This window comes from Ursus americanus, chromosome 24 (assembly GCF_024610735.1).
Source record: "Ursus americanus isolate L20-20 chromosome 24, mUrsAme1.1.p, whole genome shotgun sequence".
NCBI classification, from domain to species: Eukaryota; Metazoa; Chordata; class Mammalia; order Carnivora; family Ursidae; genus Ursus; species Ursus americanus.
In genome coordinates, this window is record NC_142150.1 from 33856172 (window position 1) to 33879433 (window position 23262).

The window sequence follows — 23262 nt, forward strand, 5'->3', positions numbered from 1 at the left end:
CCATTCATTTCTCTGTAAAGGAACACAAAGCAATCAAATCTGAGCAAATTAAAACTACAAGATTTTATTAAAACATCCGAACATGCTTTAAACAATTTGAAGGAAAGAAGTATATGACAGGAAAAAAAGACAAAACAGCAACAACAAATGGCTGCCAGAACATAATAATAGAGACATGTCTGAGTAGGTAAAGATTGGAGTGATAGAAAGGACTCGTTTATTTGGCCAAAAAAATGTGATTATGTTAAAAAATCAGTTTCTGGCTAACACAAAGCAGGAAGACTACTGAGATATAGTCTGTCAGTGGGCAGCTGAAACAGCATGGTGTGGTAGAAACTGATAAGAAAAAAACCAGCATACTCAAAGTATTTCACACAGAAATAAAGAATTCCCAAGGTTGGTGACAAGGTATGCGCTGAAGAGAAAGCCAGTGGTGCCTAAGGAAAAAATAACTGAAAGTCACTGGAATTCACTCTGGCTCATACATAACTATCTTTTATCATTGGAAACATACAGAGAGACGTGTGCATATGCAAATATGTATTCATGCAATAGTATAATTAATGTATTAAGATATGCAAATAAATACCAAAACATATCATCTATTTTGTATATATAACTAATATGAATTATATCTAACACAACTGAAAAATTAATAGCTTTGTGCAACACTTCTTTTTTTTTAAGATTTTATTTATTTATTTATTTGACAGAGATAGAGAGAGGGAACACAAGCAGGGGGAGTGGGAGAGGAAGAAGCAGGCTCCCAGCGGGGGAGCCCGATGTGGGGCTAAATCTCAGAATGCTGGGATCACGCCCTGGGCCGAAGGCAGACGCTTAACGACTGTGCCACCCAGGTGCCCCTTGTGCAACGCTTCTAACAACATGATATTGGTCTCTAGAAAGTATGTATTTTTGAATTTTGTTAAAAGACTATGAGAAATAAAATTAAAATCTGACACTTTTACCTGTGAACAGAAATTATCCAATTTAAATGAAACAGTCTAAAATCTAGCATCTCCCAGAAAAATCAACTTGACCATCTATTAATCTCCTCTCATTTTCCCCATTAGAGGATGAAAGCAACAAAATAAATGGCCTCAGGAAATCTCACCCAGGTGACTGAGTTCATTCTAATGGGAGTCTCAGATCGCCCAGAGCTTCAGATTCCTCTCTTCTTTGTTTTCCTGCTGATTTACGGGCTGACCATGGCAGGGAACCTGGGCATCATCACCCTCACCAGTGTTGACTCTCAGCTTCAAACGCCCATGTACTTCTTCCTCAGGCACTTGGCTATCATCAATCTCGGTGACTCTACTGTCATTGCCCCCAAAATGCTCGTAAACTTCTTGGTTACAAAGAAAACCGTATCCTACTATGGATGTGCAGCCCAGCTGGGTGGGTTCCTGGTTTTTATCGTTGGTGAGATTTTCATGCTGGCTGCAATGGCCTATGACCGCTACGTGGCTATTTGTAGCCCCCTGCTCTACATGGCGGTGGTCTCTTCACAGGTCTGCATACTGCTGGTGTCCCTCACGTACCTCTACAGTCTGACCACAGCACTGACTGTCTCCTCTTGTGTGTTCTCCATGTCATACTGCTCTTCCAATGTAATCAATCATTTTTACTGTGATACTGTCCCTTTGTTGGCATTGTCCTGCTCTGATACCTACATTCCCGAAACAGCGGTGTTTATCTCTGCAGGGACCAATTTGTTCTTCTCTATGATTATTGTTCTAACATCTTACTTCAACATCGTCCTTGCCATTTTGAGGATACGCTCCTCAGAGGGCCGAAGGAAAGCCTTTTCCACCTGTGCCTCTCACATGACAGCTGTCACTGTGTTCTACGGGACCATTCTCTTCATGTATTTGCAGCCAAGGACCAACCACTCATTAGATACTGATAAAATGGCCTCTGTCTTCTACACCCTGGTGATACCAATGCTGAATCCCCTCATTTACAGCCTAAGGAACAGGGATGTGAAGGATGCATTCAAGAGATTCCTAAGTAACCCTTGTCAGTCTTTCAAATTAATGTAAATTTAAAACTACAATTGTCTTCATAAAAGGGTTTTCATTTGCTCCTAAAAAACTAATCTCTGTTAAATGCAAAGATAATAAATAGTTAAAAATTCGATGGGGGTCCCTGGGTGGCCCAGTTGGTTAAGCATCTGCCTTTGGCTCAGGTCAGGATCTCAGGTCCCGAGTGGGGTTCCCTGAGCCTGCTTCTTCCTGGGCACCTGGGTGGCTCAGTTGGTTAGTTGACTACCTTCAGCTCAGGTCATGATCCCAGAGTCCCAGGATCAAGTCCCACATCAGGCTTCCTGCTCAGCAGGGAGTCTGCTTCTCCCTCTGACCCTCTCCCCTCTCATGCTTTCTCTCAAATAAAAAAATAAAATCTTTTTAAAAAAATTCCATGGATTTCAACGGGAAAATCTTAACCCTTTCTATTCTCACCTCAAATACCTAACTTTTGCTAATACAAAGATGTATTAGTTGACCAAAGGAAGTACACTTATTTAGGTAGGGAACAATAATTTCAGAGTTACCACATTTTACAATGACACACAACTTGTTACTGGGTTTTTATAATTTCTAATCAAAGAAGAGAATGTCTGAGCACTGGAGAAATTACGTGAGAACCAATTCTTGGAAGGTGGTCAAGAGTCAGGTCGTCTTCCTTGCCATAGATCTGTTTAAATAAGCAGAATAGCTGGCTGAAAACAGAAAAGTCACAATGTATAGTGAATATCACTGGTCTCCACAGACAAAATTGGCCATAACTTGAGAGCATTAGCCTTTAAGATTTTTAAGTTTCATTCTTTATAAATATATAAAAGTATATAATATAGATAATTTATCTTCAGTTTGTCCATTTGTCTAACCTTTCTATGGCTGTATTGGTCTACAACAGCCTACATATGTACAATTGGGGAAGTACATTCCCAGCAGAAAGCCTTTGTCTTTGAGTCTAGTTCTGTGAACAGAATTAGAATAACAGGGCTAAACTCACACTTGCACATCTATCAATCTTATGTATTTTATTAAATGAATTAAAGTCAAGAATGAAAGCTGTAGTGTTTTCTACCTTTTAACTTGATTTACATATATGTGTTTTCTAAACATAATTACATTGTCGCTTGTATTAGTTTCCTAGTGCTACTGTAACATATCACCACTGAGCCAGTGTCTTGAAACAACAGCAGCTTATTACCCCACAGTTCTGGAGGTGAGAAGTTCTAAATGAGTCTCACTGGGCTACAATCGAGATGTCCTCAGGCTGCGTTCCTTCCTGGACGGCCATGGAAGAGTCTGTTTCTTTCCTCTTCCAGCTTCTAGAGGCAGCCCTCATCCTTTGCTTGGCAATTCCTTCCAAGCGGTGATCCCATCACTCTGACTCTGCTTGTACTGCCACATCTCCTTCTGACTCAGACTCTCCTGCTTCCCTCTCCTTCTTGGGATTACATTGGTCCCACCCAGATAGTTCAGGATAGCCTCCCCTTCTGGAGGTCCTTAATTTAATCACATCATCAAATATCTTTGTGTGAAGGGCACCATGTTCATAGTTCTGGTCATCTTTGTCAGGGCGTGGAACCCATTTCTGCCTAAAATATCTATATCTATATGGCGTACTTTGTGCAACTGCGCAATCTAACATCTTGCATGTCTCATTCACTAGTACTCAATGGGCTAGTCTCATAAACTTTCCACTATTTACCCTTTCTACATTACTTAGCTACAAAATTCGCCCTGAGCAAGCTATACGCAAAGCCATCTCTGAATGAAGGATAAGCAGAAAGTACTTGGTTCTAAGGTTCCTAAGTGTATGCACACATACACATGCACTCACATATCCCTTGTACGCATTTATCAGAAATGATGAATCAACACAATCAAGCAACCAGACAGGCACATCAGCCTGGTACCGGTTTTCCATGTAGTAAGGTATGGAAAATAATTTATATGGCGGCTTTGATCTCCAATTGATCAGATGCTCAGTCACCTCTACTTCCAGCTTATCCCTAACTAACTGCTCTGGAGGTTCCATGACATTTGTGTCCAAACAGTGACAACACAATCCCCCTCGTGCTGAGGGGAGAGAAAAGATGCAAGACACGGCCATAAAGCATGGTCTGACAACACCTGCAAAAGTTAGGACACACTTCAAACAGCACCACAGGGCCCCTCCTTCTGCACCTGCCACAGAAGCAGTAGTTTTGACCTGGGGATGCTCTAGGCAGAAAGCATCGCGAGTGTGTAAATCTTGTGTGGCATACGCTGAATCCTTTCAAGACCATGAAAATAAGAAAAACATAAAACTTCCCTAAATTCGGCATAGTAAATACTACTTCATAAATTTAAACCCAAAAATTTACTGAAGGACTATTTTCACAGCAGCTCATTTTGTTCTGAAGCACCGTAATCCTATATCCCAGTATTTTACTTACATCCAAGAAATATGTCTAGTATTAAATGCTTCCTACTAAATTGATAATCTAAAAGACAACAGAAATTGGCATGATTCTGATTTTGTTTAATTAAAGTTAAATTGAGGGGACCATCTGGGTGGCTTAGTGAGCTACGCATCAGAATCCTAATTTCAGCTCAGGTCATGATCTCAGGGTCTTGTGATCAAGCCTTGCATCAGGCTCAGCACATAGCATGGAATCTGCTCGAGATTCTCTCCCTCTCCTTCCCCTCCTCCCCTGGTTCACCCATGAAGTCTCTCTCAGACAAATACATAAATAAATCCTTTTAAAAAGGTAAACTGATGAATTGTAAGGGTTCCAATGCAGATTTTCTTGTTCCTTAAGGTCTAGAGAACTTTGGTTTGAGCTGCTAATGCCATCTTCCTGCAAGTTCATATGCCTTCACCAAACTGTCTACCTGCCATGGGTCACATCTATCATCTCTGCTTTCCAAATGGCTCTTTCCACAAGCCACCTCCATGGAAATGAAAAAGAAAAAATGCTTTCAAGGAAACCATTCAAAAAAGAACTACAAACTCTGAAACAGAAGGCAGTGTGGGAGGCTCTCAGGACCAGCGCACAGCAGGGATGGAGAATGGTGGTACTCAGGGAGGGGCTGCACCTCCATAGGGAGTCAGGCTAGGGCTCAGCCACTTCTCCACACCTGGCAGGAGGATGAGAAGTCAGCTGGCCAGGTGCCCAGGAGGAAAGTAGGATTTGGAGGTCTCCTCCCCCAATTTGCTATGAGGTGTGTGTCAGTGTTTTGTCACTTCAACAACTACTTTATCAACATTTTAATGTTATAGACATTCAAATAGGAACATTATATTAAAATTAAAGTGTATCTGTCTCTGTTATAATTTCTGAACTTCTTTGTTGACCTGAATCATAGTGAGTACACTTTTCCATTTCAAATCTTGACAAATATTTGGATTTTTTAAAAAATAATGTATTAAATCAAGGAAAACAATATTAGCTCTATAAAGCATGTCTGATTTAATTATTTGCTGCAGCCTTTACCATTTGTTCAAAGGTACATATTCATATGGTGGCCGTCCACAGTATGAAATGCTGTGTACTGGTGGTGGAATATATGCAGACAAAAGAACTCTTGGAATAACTCCATTCTTATGTAAGTAAATTAAATGTGCTCTATTTACCCCAAAACAGGGTCTCAGGTGATGTTTCAGACATGTTCATTCATGGATAGTGGGGACCACACACACAAAATAGTTAATTGTGGTGATGCATGTAGAAGTCACAGGTTGGGAACTAACTAAATGCTTGTTATGTTACTAAATGCGGCAAATCTATAGTAAATGGGGGTAGAGACAGAGTGTAGCAATTTTATGAAACAGAGACCAGAAAAATACTGGTGTGTACTTACAAGATGAATAAAATTCAAAGCCATATAGCTGAGTGAGAACCTTAAAGTATCAAAATAAGTTATATAACAACCTGTATGTGTTCTTTATTTTTTATAATAATTTTTTTCATTATGTTATGTTAGTCACCATACAGTACATTCTTAGTTTTTGATGTAGTGTTCCATGATTCATGATTTGCATATAACACCCAGTGCTCCATGCAATATGTGCCCTCCTTACTACCCATCACCAGCCTGTCCCAGTCCCCCACCACCCCTCCCCTCTGAAACCCTCAGTTTGTCTCCCAGAGTCCATAGTCTCTCATGGTTCATTCTCCCTTCTGTTTACCCCTCCTTCATTCTTCCCTTCCTTCTCCTACCGATCTTCCTGCTATTTCTTATGTTCCATAAATGAGTGAAACCATATGATAATTGTCTTTCTCCGCTTGACTTATTTCACACACATTATAATCACTTTATAAGGGTGAATTTCTTTTTTTTTTTAAGATTTATTTATTTAATTTAGAGTTTGAGAGAGAGAGTGTGAGCAGGGGGAGGGGCAGAGGGAGAGAATCTCAAGCAGACTGCCCACTCAGTGTGGAGCCCAATGCAGGGTTCAATCTCTCCACCCTGAGATCATGACCCGAACTGAAACTAAGAGTTGGACACTTAACTGGCTGAGCCACCCAGGCGCCCCATAAAGCTGAATTTCTTATTAAGAACATATATCAACTTTTGTGGAGGAGATACTTGTGTAGGGAAAGGGAACTGATGTAGAAGCGGGATCAGAATGAGAATACACATGGGATGTGAAATTACATATCATTAACTCAGTTTAGTTCCTTAGGTTGAAAAACTAAATATAAATAACTTTACACACATATTCATAAATTTTTATTCCTTCTGAGCTTTTAACACACTATAGGTCTTGTATAAATAGCTTTGTCTTTATCCTCAGATGTAAAACATGGAAGAAATCATTGTGGGAAATGCTGAAAGTTTATGTAATTGATAGATGATGAAAGCATGTATCTGAGAAATACTCTACTTAAATCCAGACATTTGAGTGAATACAATAAGAATAACAACTAAGGAAATCTGGTGAATCATATATATAAAAAAACAGGGGTGCTTGGGTGGCTCTGTTAATTAACTGTCTGCCAAAGGTCATGATCTCAGGGTCCCTGCTTCTCCCTCTTCCTCTGCCCCTCCACCCAACTCCTTCTCTCTCTCATATAAATAAATAAATTATTTAAAAAAGATTTCCTCAATAGGGAAATCAAAATTACTCTGAATAATTAGCAAAGACCAGTGGCATCATTTCTTGCTCTCAGATGCTTTGGGAATAACCAAGAATCGCATTCAAGCTCTCAGGGGAGTGTCTCAAAGGGAGGAGATGCTCATAAATTCTTCTGACAGCAGCCAGTCTAGTAATCACACAGAGAGCAAGAAGACAGTCTTCATTTAAGGTGAATAGATGGCACTGATTATATTGGTTACTAGATTAGCTGCAGGGATGATTTTGGATCCCTGTCTTCCATTTAAATGACAGTTATGAGTATAGTCACCAAAGCCAGACTCAGTACATTACATCATGCATATTAATCATCTCTTTTCGTAACTAGGTTTTCTGGAGCAATGGTATATGTTTACCACTGTGAGAATGTTCTTTGAAGGTGGTAAGGGACCTCGTTTCTATTCTTGTTATTTCTACATTTATATTGAGATTGCAGACAATAAAAAATCATGAAGGGGGAGTTAGCATTTTTGCAAGCTCTACTTACAATCCTTCTCTCTCCTTCCCTCTCTCTCTCTCTTTCCCTCCCACCTTTTAATAAGTGGGCAATGTTCTCAATATGACCAACCCGTTTATCTCAGGTGAGGCTATTTACAAAATTTTATAGAATATTTAGTTGAGACTGAGTTTTTGCATTTGCACAAGAGGACATCCTTGGGCTCTGTGCCCATCCCCCAGGTCCTGGTGCAGCTCTGGAATTTCTGCTCCCATCTGAAAAGAGTCAGGTTTGAGGCTCAATTTCCTTGTTTCTTTCCAGGTAGTGCTTGGGCAGGATTGGTGGGAGGAGGGCCACACAAATATTCACTCAATTGAGTTTCAGAAGAACTCCAGGGATTTGTAACATCACAATAAAATGAACGTTGGGATGAAGAGGTTTGCCAAACTGTAAAAACTGCTATGAAACAATCCTTTCTTTGGACTTAAGACATGAGGCTTTGTCATTTGTTGATTGTTGCTAGTGAATGTTTGGTATTGCTTTGCTTTAAACATCTTGAATAGATTTTTGGGTAGAGCAAGTTTTGTCAAGTGATTTTATCTGCCAAAATAATATTGAATTTTTGTTCTATTTTTTTGAGAATTTCCAAAAATTCAATATTATTTTGGCAGATAAAATCTGTTTATTTAAGGGCATAAAATTCTGTTTATTTAAGGGCATCCAGAGGTTCTAGATTTTAAGGTTATAAAAGTTCAGAGGCACTTGGGTGGCTCAGTTGGTTAGACCTCCAACTTCGGCTCAGTTCATGACCTCCGGAGTCATGAGATTGAGAGCCACCTGGGGCTCTGCACTGGGCATGGAGGCTGCTTAAAATTCTCTCTCTCTCTCTGCCACACCCCTCACCCTCCTGCATGTACAGCCTCTCTGTCTCCCAAGAAAATAAAAATAATTTTAACTTTCTATGACATTAAATCCTTGACCAGTCTAGGGTTGATTTTTATATGGATCACCTAAACATCCAATTTCATCAGCCACTATGTACATAATCACTATCTCTAGATACCTTGAATAGGCCATTTTTGCATGCCTGTCCTAGCATGCCATTTCTGTCATACACTATGTCCTATACATTCGTGGGTCTTTTCTTGAGGTCCTATTCCGTTCCATTGATGTACACCATATTGCCTCAGTAACTCCAGCTTTCTAAGTTTCATTATCTGGTAGCATTATTCTTTTCAAAAGTGTCTATGTTATTCTTTATAATTTGCATTTTTTGTTTATTTTTTTATTTATTTTTTGGGGGGATAAGATAATTTTATTTTATAAATATACATTACTATATTGCTGTAAATACTGTGATCAGGAAAGTCATTGAAACAAAAATTCTAAAAACGTAAATGCTTTAAAAAGATGTACACATGAAGTCACTGCTTTAGAAATATATTGAAAGGAAATTATATGAAGAAGCAAATTTAACAAATTTATCTGAAAACAGCTATTTATGTGTGATTATTTATCTGAGTCTGTTTCTATGGTAGAAATTTATCAGTGAATCTCTGCGTGTGTGTGTGTGTGTACGTTTCTATGTCTTTTTTTTATATTAATATTTTTTATTATATTGTTAGTCACCGTACAGTACATTCCTGGTTTTTGATGTAAAGTTCCATGATTCATTACTTGCATATAACACCCAGTGCTCCAAATGTCTTAACTTTTCACCTTTTAAGAGTAGGTACATTGTAATTCTTATTACATATTCTATCATTATGGCATTTCCCTTTTATTCTTAATTTTTTATAGCTTTTGTCCATTTTAAATGGTATTAATTCTTCGTCTGTTAAAATGCTCCATTTTTTTTTCTAATTCAGTTGGATAATGTGATCAATTCTAATTACAGAATTTCCAAAATTAAACCATCCAGCCAAACATGGGATCAGTGCAGCTTGGGCAACTGTGCTGTAATTCTTACACACTTTTTAAATTGATATCAGTGACATAGTAATATTTGTAGGGGATATATTAAGCCTGAATATATTGTGCGTTTCTTTTATTATTATATCTTTCTTTTTTAAATCATGATTTTGTCTCCTAGCATGAGTTACAGTGGGGTTCTCAATTTTTCAGTCTGAAATAGTTAGTAAAAAAATATGGACAATTTCTTTTTCCATGAAATTTTGGGACACCTGCCTTTAAAAACAATCTGAAGGAGAAAGGAGTTGGAAAAGTAAAGATCGACAAAGTGAAATCTTTAAATAAAATGTGTTAACAGAAAACATTTCATGTATACTTGATGGAAGATGAAATAAAGGTGTAAGAATAGTATTCAAATTAAAATATGGTAAATGTACTTCATTTCTCTCAATACCATGTCGAGTTTGTGTTATCTGGATCAAATAAGCATTTGTCCTGTCCATGTACATTTAAAAAGATAAAATTTAAGTACTTTAAATCATGCTGCATCTCTTTTCCCTTGTTCCCTTTTACTCTGTCTTTCATTCTTGCACTTCATGCAATATTATTTGCCAGCCTTTAAGACATTTGAGATAGTATCCCTTACTTTGGAGTGATATTTCTCTTTGTTGGATAAGTGTATTTATGGCTGTATGCTGGATGATTTTAGATAATACATTAACAAATACAGTCTAATTTTTACTTGTCTTAGAATGTGGCAGAAAGTATAACTACAACATTAAACACGGCATTTCAGATAATTAATACTAAGGTCAAAGCAAATGTGAGAATGTAGTGAATTCCTTTTTATATTGAATAACTTGTAGATGCAGGCCTTAGTTGGTGTGCAACGTATCAAAAATCAGAAACTGAAAAAATCCACATATAAGAGCTAAATATTCAGGTACACTATTCTAGAGAAAATATAATTTATTTATGTGCATTAGAGTAGGCATGTTGGGGATGTCTGCAAGATTGCTAAATTATTATGTCAACATAAAAAAATTAAACAATATTTAAAACTCATAAAAGCATAGTGAAATGATAACAAAATTTAATAAACAAAATGGGTAATGGACTGGGAATACCATTAGATATGGAGAGTTCTAATGAAAAATGCAAATCAAAGTCTATTCAATGAGTGAATCATGGTTTACATGGAGATTGGAAGTAAAGTTGCAAGGGCAAGAAGCAGAGGGTTATTATTTTTATTATAATTCCTTCTAAAGTATGATATATTTAAGCAATTCTATGTATTTTAAGGGAACAGCATTTTAAAATATATCAAAATTCCAAGCCAGCGTCTGGCACAAAAAATAAAATGGCTACCATGTACCGTAGGTTGTAACACTTTTTAAATTTGGTTTGAGGTTCAGTGATGGAGATGAGACTTATTTTAAATTAACCCATCTAAAACATTAGATTTATCTTATCCATAATGACTTTGCCTCCTGAAATGTCAGCAGATGTTGTCTCCTGAAACCCAATGACTCTTGTGATGGTTGTTCCCACAGCAATTTTCCTTAACGGCCTGGATGAACAAACAAAATCTAACAATGCTAACAGAGTTCATCCTAATGGGACTCGCAGACCGTCCTGAGCTGCAGGCTCCCTTCTTCGGGCTCTTTCTCATCATCTACACAGTCTCAGTGGTGGGCAACCTGGGCATGATCACCCTCACCAAGGTGGACTCCAGGCTCCAAACACCCATGTACTTCTTCCTCAGACACCTGGCTTTCATTGATCTTGGTTATTCATCAGCTGTGGGACCCAAAATGCTGGTAAATTTTGTAGCTAATCAAAACACAATCCCCTATAACTGGTGTGCTACACAGCTGGCTTTCTTCATCTTGTTCATCATCAGTGAGCTTTTCGTTCTGTCGGCAATGGCCTATGACCGCTACGTGGCCATCTGTAACCCTCTGCTCTACATGATTGTTATGTCACAAAGGGTGTGCTGGGTGCTGGTAACAGTCCCCTATCTCTACAGTGCCTTTCTTTCTCTGACAACCACCATAAAGATTTTTATGTCATCCTTCTGTGGCCATAATGTCATTAGACATTTTTACTGTGACAGTCTTCCCTTGTTAACTTTGCTATGCTCAAGCTCACGTGATATTGAGTTGATCATACTGATCTTTTCAGCATTCAATTTGGTTTCCTCCCTTGTGATAGTGCTTATGTCCTACATCCTGATCTTAATGGCCATCCTCAGGATGAATTCTGCAGAGGGCAGGCACAAGGCCTTCTCCACCTGTGGATCCCACCTGACGGTAGTCGTCGTGTTATACACAACACTATTCTTCATGTACGTGCAGCCCAAATCCAGTCATTCCTTTGATACTGATAAAATTGCCTCTGCGTTTTACACTTTGATCATCCCCATGCTGAATCCCGTGATCTACAGCTTGAGGAACAAAGAGGTAAAAGGTGCCCTGCATAGACTATGGGAAAATTGGCAGAAACTGCCTATGTAGAATTCAATATAGACTGTGTATACAATAAATTATGTTATAGACTACTGTTTATTATATGACATAGGCCTTTGAGAGGAGTAATATGTAAAAGCCATGGGCAACTAGAAATGTTTTTCCTGTTTTCAACTTATAGGTATTCCCGTAGTGATCATCTTCCTGGTATCAATTTTTATTTGTCCTTAAGTGTGACTGTAAGGGACTGGAGTCCAGACTTCTTTTCTCACATTTCCAATACTTATGTTACAATCTAAGGGAAGTCTGTTCTAATACATCTGCCATTAAATAATTTTTAAAGTCTTCCTAGTATCTTTCATTGAATGTATTTTGTGGACTAGGCACCATTTTAAGACTAGTGCTCATCACATTGGTACACTGATATAAGATAGCATATTGGGTTTTTTTGTGTGTGCTGGGCATATATACATCAATAAATAATCAACCATATCTGTCTTAATGACACTTTAACTGTATCTCCTTTGGTGGGTGGCATTTCAGATTTGTAATGTTATGATATATGAACATGTATATGCATGGGAAAACAGAGAACAAAGTTTGATTATTTTCAAGTGTCATAAATATGTACACTAAAAATTCCAAAGACTTTGCACTGAAACATTAGAAATAATAAGTGAATTTTACAAGATTAGTGGACATGGTATCAGCATATTAAAGATCAGTTATTTTGCTATCCACCAACAAAAATAGGTAAAATTGAAATTTTAAACTATCAATTATACTAGATAATATCTATATAATACTTAGGGAAAAATCTAATGAACAATTTGCGTGATTTCATTGCTAGACACAACAACAAACATTACTGAGTTATTGAAGGAGAGATCAATGTTAATATACCAGGTCATTGGTTGGAAGATACAAACGTGATGAGGCCAGTTCTCCCTAAATTTTCCTGTAGATTTAATGCAGTAGCAATCAAAATTCCAATAGTATTTTTTAATTCTTTTTGTTTGTTTTTTTATCATTTTTTAAAATTTTTTATTATGTTATGTTAGTCACCATACAGTACATCCTTAGTTTTTGATGTAGTGTTCCATGATTCATTGTTTGCGAGTATTTTTTAATTCTTAAGTTGATACCAAAAGTTATGCAGAAATGCAAAGGATTCGCTATAGCCAGGGCAATATCTTAGAGGAAGAAAGATTTCAGAGGACTTCCAATAACAGATATCAATTCCTTCAATGAAGTGAGATTATTTTTTTAAAATACGTCATTAGGGCACATATTTACAGAGATCAAGAATATAAAAATGAAGTCCAAAATAGACCCACATGTGTAATTCCACTTGTTTTAAAACAAAAACCCTACTGCAATATAGTGGGGAAAATCGGTTTTCTCAGTAAATCAACCTTGTTCAATTAGGTTCCTATATAAAACATGAATCTTGGTCATTTATACACTACATGTAAATATTAATTGAGATGTGTTATGAATGAGAATGTGAAAGCTGAAACCAAAAGGTTTGTTAAAGTGAAATATTTTCATGACTTGGGATCAACAAAGATTCCTTAAGCAGGATGCAAAATAATAATAATAATAATAATAATAATAATAATAATAATAATAATAGAGAAATAATACTCTCTACAATGAAAATTTGTATTAATGAAAAAACACCACAAGAACTTGAAAAAATCCAGAGGGACCACATTTGAAATACACACACCCTTCCAAAGTAATTTGTAAAACAAAATGAAACAAAACAAAACAACAAACTGCCTAACTCCTAGAATGAAGATGATCAAGAAAGTCAATTTATTGGGAGGGAAAAAATAAGGTGGGGGCAGGGGCAGAACACCTCAAGGAACACTTCACAAAAGAAGATATCAAAACAGCCAAAAGTGCATAAGTGTGTTCCAAAAATTGAACAATTTTTTAGATAAATGTAAGTGAAGACTATATACTGTGATATCATTACACACTCCCCAGAATAGCTAAAATTCAAAGTTTGTTTGAACAATAATTCAAAGTATAGGTAAGAATGTGGAACACTATAATTCTTTTACTTGTATCAGGGAGAGTACATTGCTATAAAAACTTAGGAAAAATAAGGGAATAATTACTAAAGTTTAATATGCGTATATTCTATGATGCAGTGATTCCATTCCTGTGTAATTATGTCCACTGGAGAATAAGTAATAGAATGTTTGTGGCAGATGTAATCATCATAGGTGTTAAAGGCTTATCAAGGGTAGAATGGTTGAATATGTGATAGCATATTCAAAATATATATTCTACACAGCCATTTTTATTTTTTGATGAATGTTATAATTAAATACATAGGGAAATATATAACTTATTAGAAATAATAAGTGAATTTAGCAAATTTGCTGGATACAAATAAATTTAGTAAAATCAACTTTATTTTCACATGCCACCCACAATGATTAGAAAATAAAATTGAAGGAAAGGTAACATTTATGAAACCATTAAAAAAAGAAACTTAATTTTGGAATAAATCTAATAAAAAATTCCTAAGGTCTCAGTAATAATATGTACAAAACTTTAATAAGACATTTATAAAAGATAAATCAATAAAAATGTATACCAAACATGTCCATGGAATGGAAGACTTACTATTGTGACAATGTGCAATATCTTTCAATATTCAATATTTCAATATAATCTCAACAGGAATCCTTTCTTCTTCTGCCCTCCCTCCCTCCTTCCTTCCTCCTTCCATCTTTACCCTTTCCTTTTAGAACTTCAGAAGCCAATTGTAAAATTTTGTTTGTTTGGTTTTCTCTTTTAGTGGGCATCTCCCTTGCCTGGGAGATGCTTTTCAACTTTTCAACTTTAAATCATATTCATTTTATACCCATCAGATAGGTAGCCATTCAGCATCCTTTTTTTTTTTATTTAAATTCAATTTAATTAACATATAGTGTATTATTAGTTTCAGGGATAGAGTTTAGTGGTTCATCAGTTGCATATAACACCCAGTGCTCATTCCAGCAATTGCCCTCCTTAATGCCCATCACCCAGTTCAACCCTCACTTTATTTCCAATAGTTAAGAGTCTCTTACAGTTTATCTCCCTTTCCTTCCCTTCTCCTATGTTCATCTGTTTTGTTTCTTAAATTCCCCATATGAGTGAAATCATGCAATATTTGTCATTCTCTGACTGACTTATTTCACTTAGCATAATACCTTCTAGTTCCATCCACGTCATTGCCAATGGCAAGATTTCATTCTTTTTGATGGCTGAGTAATATATATATTATCTTCTTTATCCACTCATCTGTCGATGGACATCTGGGCTCTTACCATATTTTGGCGATTGTGGACATTGCTGCTATAAACATTGGGTGCAGGTGCCCCTTCAGATCACTATGTTTGTATCCTTTGGATAAATGCCTGATAGTCCAATTGCTGGGTCACAGGGTAGCTCTATTTTTAACTTTTTGAGGAACCTCCATACTGTTTCCCAGAGTGGCTGCACCAGTTTGCATTCCCACCAACAGTGTAAGAGGGTTCCCCTTTTTCCATATCCTCGCCAACATCTGTTGTTTCTTGAGTTGTTAATTTTAACCATTTTGACTGGTGTGAGGTGGTATCTCATTGTCATTTTGATTTCTATTTCCCTAATGCCAGGTGATGCGGAACACTTTTTCTCCTGTCCGTGGCATTTGTATGTCTTCTTCAGAGAAATGTCTGTTCTTGTCTTCTGCCCATTTCTTGACTGGAGTTTTTGTTTTTGGGGTTGGGCAAAACAACATAAATAGGTGATAGGGATTAAGACAGCACTTGGAATGAGCCCTGGGTGTTGTATGGAAGTGTTGAATCATTATATTGTAGACCTAAAACTAATATTACACTGTATGTTAACTAACTGGAATTTTTAATTTCTAAAAGATTTTATTTGTTTATTTGAGAGAAAGAGAGTAGGGGGGAAGGGAGAAGAAGAGGGAGAATCTCGAGCAGACTCCCTGCTGATCATGGAGCCCAACCAAGAGCTAGATCTTAGGACCCTGAGATCATGACCTGAGTTGAAACCAAGAGTCAGATGCTTAAACAACTGAGCCACCCAGGTGCCCCTAAATAACTGGAAGTTAAATAAGAAAGAAAGAAAGAAAGAAAGAAAGAAAGAAAGAAAGAAAGAAAGAAAGAAAGAAAGAAAAAGGCAAAATACCAAAAATATCAAAGGTAATCTTGAAGAAAGAGAATAAAGTTGCAAGAGTTGCAATCCCAGATATCATGAGCTATTATAAAGCTATGGTAATTAAGAAGACATTTTCTTGTGGACAGATAGACTAATTTATGGAATAGAATAGTAACTCCAGAAACAGACCCACAATATACTGTTGCCTAACTTAGGATAGAGACATCACTATTTCCCAAAAGAGAAAGAACAATCTTTTCAATAAGTGCTGTTATTTGTATATTTATTTGAGAAAAACTGAATCTGGACACCTATGCAGACCTTATCAGAATCGCTTCTACCTGATTTAAAGATCTAAATGTGAAATGCAAATAAACATTTTAGATGGAAACATAATGGAACGTCTCTGTGGATTAGAATATGTAAATTTTAAACAAAACACAGAAAACAATAATTTTGTAAGATTAAAATGATTCATTGAACTATTTTAAGAATTCCGTTCATTAAATTAATAATGTGGAAAGGAAAGTTTCATAGTAGGAGAGAATATTTTTATCAGACCTATGTAGTCAGACATACATAAATGAAAAAGGACTCATGCAAAATATAAAAATAACTCTTACGAATCAATAAATAGTTGACATGATATACAATACAAAGATGACAAAAGACATGAAAAAAATACCTTTGAAACCAAATTTATAAATACTTCTGAAACAAATGAAAAGGTGTTTGATTTCATTCAGTCCAAGGATAATGCCAACTAAACCACTTAGATACGCATACACACCATCTAGAAGGCCAGAAAGAAAGTGATGTAAAATACCAAATCCTGATGAGAATGTTGAGCAATTGTAAAACCGTGCACTGCTACTAAGAATGCACATTGATACAACCATTCTGGAAATGCATTTGGTAGTACTTATTAATGCTGAAAATGCATATCCTATGGCTCAGCTATTTCAGGATAAGAAATATACAGAAATAGAAACATATTCAAGATTAAGTCAATCTTGCTGTAGACACAAAGAGTGTGGGAGTAGCCATCTTTAATTACCATTGTTAGGAGACTTCTGCGTTTCTCGGGATAATATTTTTTATAATCTGTAAATGATTCTCTTTTATAAATACATGATAAAATCCAATTTTATTATTTCATAAGGATTCAGGATATGAAAAAGAAAACTTTATGTTTATCAAAACATGAGATGAAATAGAATGTTTGTAATATCGCCAGTCATAAAACCTAAAAATTGAAAGCAGTTCTGATATTTAACAATAAATTAGTGAATAACTAATTTGTGATATATTCATAAAATGCAGTTGTATACAGACATGAGAATGAGCAATCTACAACGACCATAAGAGTATATTAACTGAAAGAACCCAGACACAAAAAAATAGTATGTATAAGATTTCTTTTATATAAAGTAACATAAATGGTGAGAATAATTTATGCTGTTAAAAAACAGAATAACAGTTATCTGTGTGTGTGTGTGTGTGTGTGTGTGTGTGTGCATGCATGTGTGTCTATAAGAGGGGCAGTTCACTGTAGAAAGAATGAAGGATCTTCTGGGGTCCTGATAATGTTTTATTCTATTTTTGCTATTGTCATTGCTGTTTAATCTGGATTCCAATTACACAATGTGTTACATTTGTTAAATTTATTTATGATGAATACATTTATCAATATGTATATTATACCTCAATAATAAGTTTAAAACACCACAAATAAGGGGAAAATGGCTACACATATATTATTTCCCCTTGTGAATTTTTAAAAGGACGCAATAAGCATCATTCAAACATTCCTACATTATGTCTTCAGCCATGAAATCCTAAAAAGCCATTGTATCAACAGGAGACAATTACGGGTTGGGAGAAAAATGAAAATACCTATCCTACAGATAGTGTTTTGATTCCAGATCTCTGGGTTAGAGTAGGAAGACTCAATCAAGAGATACTGTGTGGAGGGGCGCCTGGGTGGCACAGCGGTTAAGTGTCTGCCTTCAGCTCAGGGCGTAATCCCGGCGTTCTGGGATTGAGTCCCACATCAGGCTCCTCCGTTATGAGCCTGCTTCTTCCTCTCCCACTCCCCCTGCTTCTGTTCCCCCTCTCGCTGGCTGTCTCTATCTCTGTCGAATAAATAAATAAAATCTTTTAAAAAAAAAGAGAGAGAGATACTGTGTGGAAAGTTATCTACAGAACTTTATTTGTAGGGGGATGTAAAGATGCCCTGTATAATTAGCAGATATACCACGGTTCATTTTTAACCTCCAGGCTTAATTAACTTGTATTTTTTCTCCTGAGGGAGAGCCTAAAAGGCAAACAGATACACATAAATCCTTCTCACTGGGTTGTGTCAGGAACGCATGGGAGCACAGAGAGATGCCTCCTCAGACGTGAGTGGACTGCACCTGTCTCTGTGACTAATTCAGACCAGTGACTCTTCAGGACCCCATTAGGATCTGATACCTCCTTCAATGATTTAGCCATCTCCTTAACGATCTGCTTTGATAACCGAGGTTTCTGGGTGAATACAAGGTTGTAAACATCTTTATTATAGTTTTTGGTGAAAGCTAGACATTTGTTATGAGGCAGCAAGTTATAATTTTCCTTTTATAAATAAATAAATTACCATCCTAGGGGTGCCTGGGTGACTCGGTCCATAGGCATCTGCCTTCAGCTCAGATCATGATACCAGGGTCCTGGGATGGAGCCCCACATTGGGCTCCCTGCTCAGCAGGGGGTCTGCTTCTCCCTCTGCCTTTCCGCCCTGGCTTGTGCTCTCTCTCACTCTCTCAAATAAATAAATAAATAAAATCTCTAAAAAAATAACCATTCTATAGGGTGTGAGGTGGTGTCTCGTAGTTTTGATTTGCATTTTTCTAATGACAAATGGTGTTGAACCTTTCTTCATGTACTTATTGGCCATTTGTATATCTTCTGTGAGAAATGTCTGTTCAAGCCTTTAGCCTGTTTTCTAATTTGGGTTGTTTGGTTTTTTTGCTATTGAATTGAAGAATCTTTTATATATTCTATATAATAGAGCTTTACAGGATATGTGATTTGCAATCTCCTTCATTGTGTGGGTCATCTTTTCATTCTTTGGTAGTGTTCTCTGATGCACAAAAGTTTGTCTGTTTTTCATTTTGTTTTTTTTTTAATTTTGATTATGTCCATTTATCTATTTTTACTTTTGCTGTTTGTGCTTTTGGTGTCATATCTAAGAAAGCTGTAAGGAGTTCAGCTGGGAGAGAGAGAATTGAGCTGCCAGGTGTTGGAACAGCAAATGTAAAGCAACAGGCCATAAATGCAAGATTTCAGCCTTTATTCACTTTCTACAATGGTCATCTTAGTCATATGTCAAGCAAGTTAATGATTATTTTTATATTTATTCCCAGTGTAGGTTTCCCAAATGGCCTGCACAGAGAAACACAACCTAACAAGATGGAAAGAATTCATTCTACTGGGAATCACAGGACCCCCTGAGCTTCAGGCTCCATTGTTTGGACTCTTCCTCACTGTTTACTTCGTCTTGGTGGTGGGTAACCTGAGCTTGATCATCCTCACCAAGATAGACTCTGGACTACAAACACCCATGTACTTCTTCCTCAGACACCTGGCTCTCACTGATCTGGGTTATTCAACAGCTGTGGGACCCAACATGCTGGTAAACTTTGCTGTAGATCGGCCTACCATCTCTTATAACTGGTGTGCTACCCAACTCACTTTCTTCAGTATGTTTATTACTAGTGAAATTTTCATTTTGTCAGCAATGGCCTATGACCGCTATGTGGCCATCTGTAACCCTCTGCTCTACACAGTCATCATGTCACATAGATTATGTCAGTTGCTGGTGGCAATCCCCTATCTATACAGCATCCTTTTGTCTTTGCTGACCATTATAAAAATTTTCCTTTCATCGTTTGGTGGCTATAATGTCATCAGACATTTCTACTGTGATAGTCTCCCATTGATAGCTTTGCTCTGCTCAGGCACACATGAAATTAAGTTGATAATTCTGATCTTTTCAGCTTTTAATTTGGTGTCATCTCTTCTGATAGTCCTTGTGTCTTACATGCTGATACTTGTTGCTGTGCTCAGGATGAACTCTACAGAGGGCAGGCACAAGGCTTTCTCCACCTGTGGATCCCATCTGACAGTGATAGTCATATTTTACGGTACTCTATTTTTTATGTATGTGCAGCCCAAATCGAGTCATTCATTTGATACTGATAAAATAGCCTCCTTATTCTACACTTTGGTTATCCCCATGCTGAATCCCATGATCTACAGCTTGAGGAACAAAGAGGTGAAAAATGCCCTGTATAGGGCCTGCAGAATGTTTGCAAATGTTCTATTTAAAATTCACTGTAGGATACACAAACAAATAACTATGTATTAGGCAATGTATATTATAATTAACTTTGCTGTAGTCTTGCTTCCAAGGGATGGGTAAGAATCAATGTTTGATAAGCATAGAAGTATAGAAAATTATTCATTATTTTCAAATTCAAATGAGGATAATCACCAACAGATTGTTTCATCTTTCTCACACTTCAGATACTAACCTAATTTAGTTTCAATTCCAGGTCTAGTGCCATTCTTACATGTTCTCGCACTACCCTATTTGTCTGTCTCTTCCACTAAACACTTCTTTTTATAAAACCTGGGAGTCTGTATATCCCTTTCACAACCTTATCTATAACTGTCTAGCATAGTAAAAGTCCCACACAAAGAAGGTACCTGATAGATATTATATGAATGGATTGATCAAGGAAATAAACATATATTATGAAGTTGAACAACCAAAATCCTTCCTTTATGGGGCTTACAGAAAATAGCGTGAGAAGTGGTCTGCACATTGTATGACACTGCATACTCCTTAAACTATATTGACTGAAATTATCTACAACCCATGTCTTAGAAGGTTTTTATATGAATTACAGGGCTCTGCTCAAAGGGAGCTATAGTGTAAAGCTTTGGACTTCACATTGACAAGAATATCAAGTAACCCTTTAAAAAAAATGAAGTGGTCTGTACAGTGGGATGGATTGAATTGAGCAATATGAAAATGAGATCGAACAAGTAACTAGGATGGGGGTCACCTTTTAATTAAGGTTGTCAGGGAGCACTCTGCAAAGATGGCATTGAAACAAACACTTGAGGAGCTGAGTGAGTAGACTCTGGCTACCTAGTGGAAGTCTGTTCCACGGGGACAGAGCTGACATAGCAGCAGTTCTCAATGCCTCATGTGCTGAAGAACACCAGAGTCAAAGGTGGTGGGAGCGTAAACATGATTAGGAAATAAAAGAGACATGATGAACTTGTAACATAGAATTTGATCTTGTAGGGCTATATAGACCATTGTAAAACTTGCCTTGTATTCTGAATGATAATAAAGCTTTTGGAGGATTTTGAGCTAAGGAGTGGCTTGATCGATCTTTGATTAAGGGACAGCTATGATTGCTGTGGAAATAATGGATGGCAGACTCAAAGAATAGAAATTGAAAATTCTTAGGGATTAATCATGATACATTTGAGAGAGAATAGAGATTTAATCCAGGACAAGAACAGTCAGAAGATAGAAGTGATTAAATTCTTAACATATTTTTAAGAAAATCTCTATTTCTTCGCATTTATGTAGGGTATAAGAGGCATAAAAAGGGAAATAATTATTTAAGAAGAATGAAAAGACTAGTTCCAGGGCTCATCTTAAGATATGCTGAATACTGTTTTCTGCTTTCAATTAATATGGCCTTAACTTCCCATTAAAACAAGAAGAAGGAAAAAAAAGCACCAAACCAAACAAAAGCAGAGACAAGATATATGAAACAAGTTGTCACAACATTGAAATCAAGCAACAAAGTCTAGTTTCCCTGATGGATGAGGAACAAATGAGGTGAATCCTATGATTGATTGCTTTACCTGCCTGAGTTGAAAACACAAATCTGAGAGTCCAGTAAGACTATGGTAGCTCAATTTTGCAAGACATAGTGCCAACACTAGGAGAGCTGTACAGAGAACGAACACTGGATCTCTGCAGAAAGTCTTCCTCAATTATTGTGCAGATTAGTGATCAGTGCATGCAAGAGGAAACCATCCAGGTGAGAGAAAGAATCGTCTAAGAAGATGAAAGGCAACGGTTTCCGGAACTCAAACAGAGGTAGAAATTGTGCCAATGTATTGCAGAGGGAGTAGAAAACCTCATAGTTTATAGGGCTTTCGGTAGAGTACTCAAGGAAGTCTTCCTTCAGTAAGTGGAATAATTAGCCCTAAATTGCTTGCTGCTCTGGTCCCACCTAAGAAGTTATAAAAACAATATCTGAAAGAATTAAACTATTTCCAAATAACTATATCCTAGAACAAAATTCAAGGAATATTTTTAAAATATAAATTAATCCAGTATCCATCAAGAAAGGTTCACAATAAATGAAAGACATTCTATAGTTATCAGGCATACAAAGAAGCAGGAATACATGATCTATAATGAATAGAATAGACAATCAATGGAAACTGATCAAGAACTTGCACATATGTTTGAAATAGCAAACAAGGGCAAAAAACTGTTATTGTATATCATATTTTCAAAAAGGTAACTAGAGACATGAAGGCATTAAAAAAATGAATCTCAGCTTCTAGAGATAAAAAGTACCATGTTCAAGGTGAAAGATAAATGGGATTGTATTTACAGCAGATTAGACATCACAGAAGTAACGATTAGTGAGTCTATAGAGACAGCAATAAAAAGTATCAAAATGAAACACAGGGAGTGAAAAGACCCAAAAACATAAAAAGAATTATAATAAACTGGGAGACAGTTTCAAGCAGCCAAGTATGCATACAACTGATTTCCCCAAAGAAAAATGTCATTAGAATTAATTGAAGAAAATACAGGTAAAAAATAATCAAACATGATAAAAATTAAAAGACCTCAGATTCAAGAAGATTAACAAACCCCCGATACAAGAAACACATAGACAACTACCTGAAGGCACCTCACCATCAAATTTCTCGAAGCCAGTGATAAATAAAACATTTAGCAGTGAAAAAGCAAAGACACTTTATATACAGAGGAATAAAGATAATGGATTTATCATCAGAAGCACTGCAAGTGAGAAGACAATGGAGCATCATCATTAA

The 23262-nt window shown here is 36.7% G+C and overlaps 3 protein-coding genes across 3 annotated transcripts; all 3 read left to right on the forward strand.

The window, feature by feature from the left end:
• The first annotated feature begins 1094 nt into the window (after positions 1–1094).
• On the forward strand, positions 1095–2042 carry LOC123785268 (olfactory receptor 8J2). The gene has a single exon (XM_045786991.2). It carries the CDS (start codon positions 1095–1097, stop codon positions 2040–2042), a length of 948 nt encoding a protein of 315 aa, XP_045642947.2.
• Positions 2043–11055: 9013 nt separating this feature from the next.
• On the forward strand, positions 11056–11997 carry LOC123785269 (olfactory receptor 8K3-like). Its single transcript, XM_045786993.2, has one exon. It carries the CDS (start codon positions 11056–11058, stop codon positions 11995–11997), a length of 942 nt encoding a protein of 313 aa, XP_045642949.2.
• Positions 11998–19534: 7537 nt separating this feature from the next.
• On the forward strand, positions 19535–23262 carry LOC123784958 (olfactory receptor 8K3-like). Its single transcript, XM_045786495.2, has 2 exons — positions 19535–20463; positions 23058–23262. The coding sequence occupies exons 1-2, from the start codon at positions 19535–19537 to the stop codon at positions 23260–23262; spliced, it is 1134 nt and encodes a 377-aa protein (XP_045642451.2).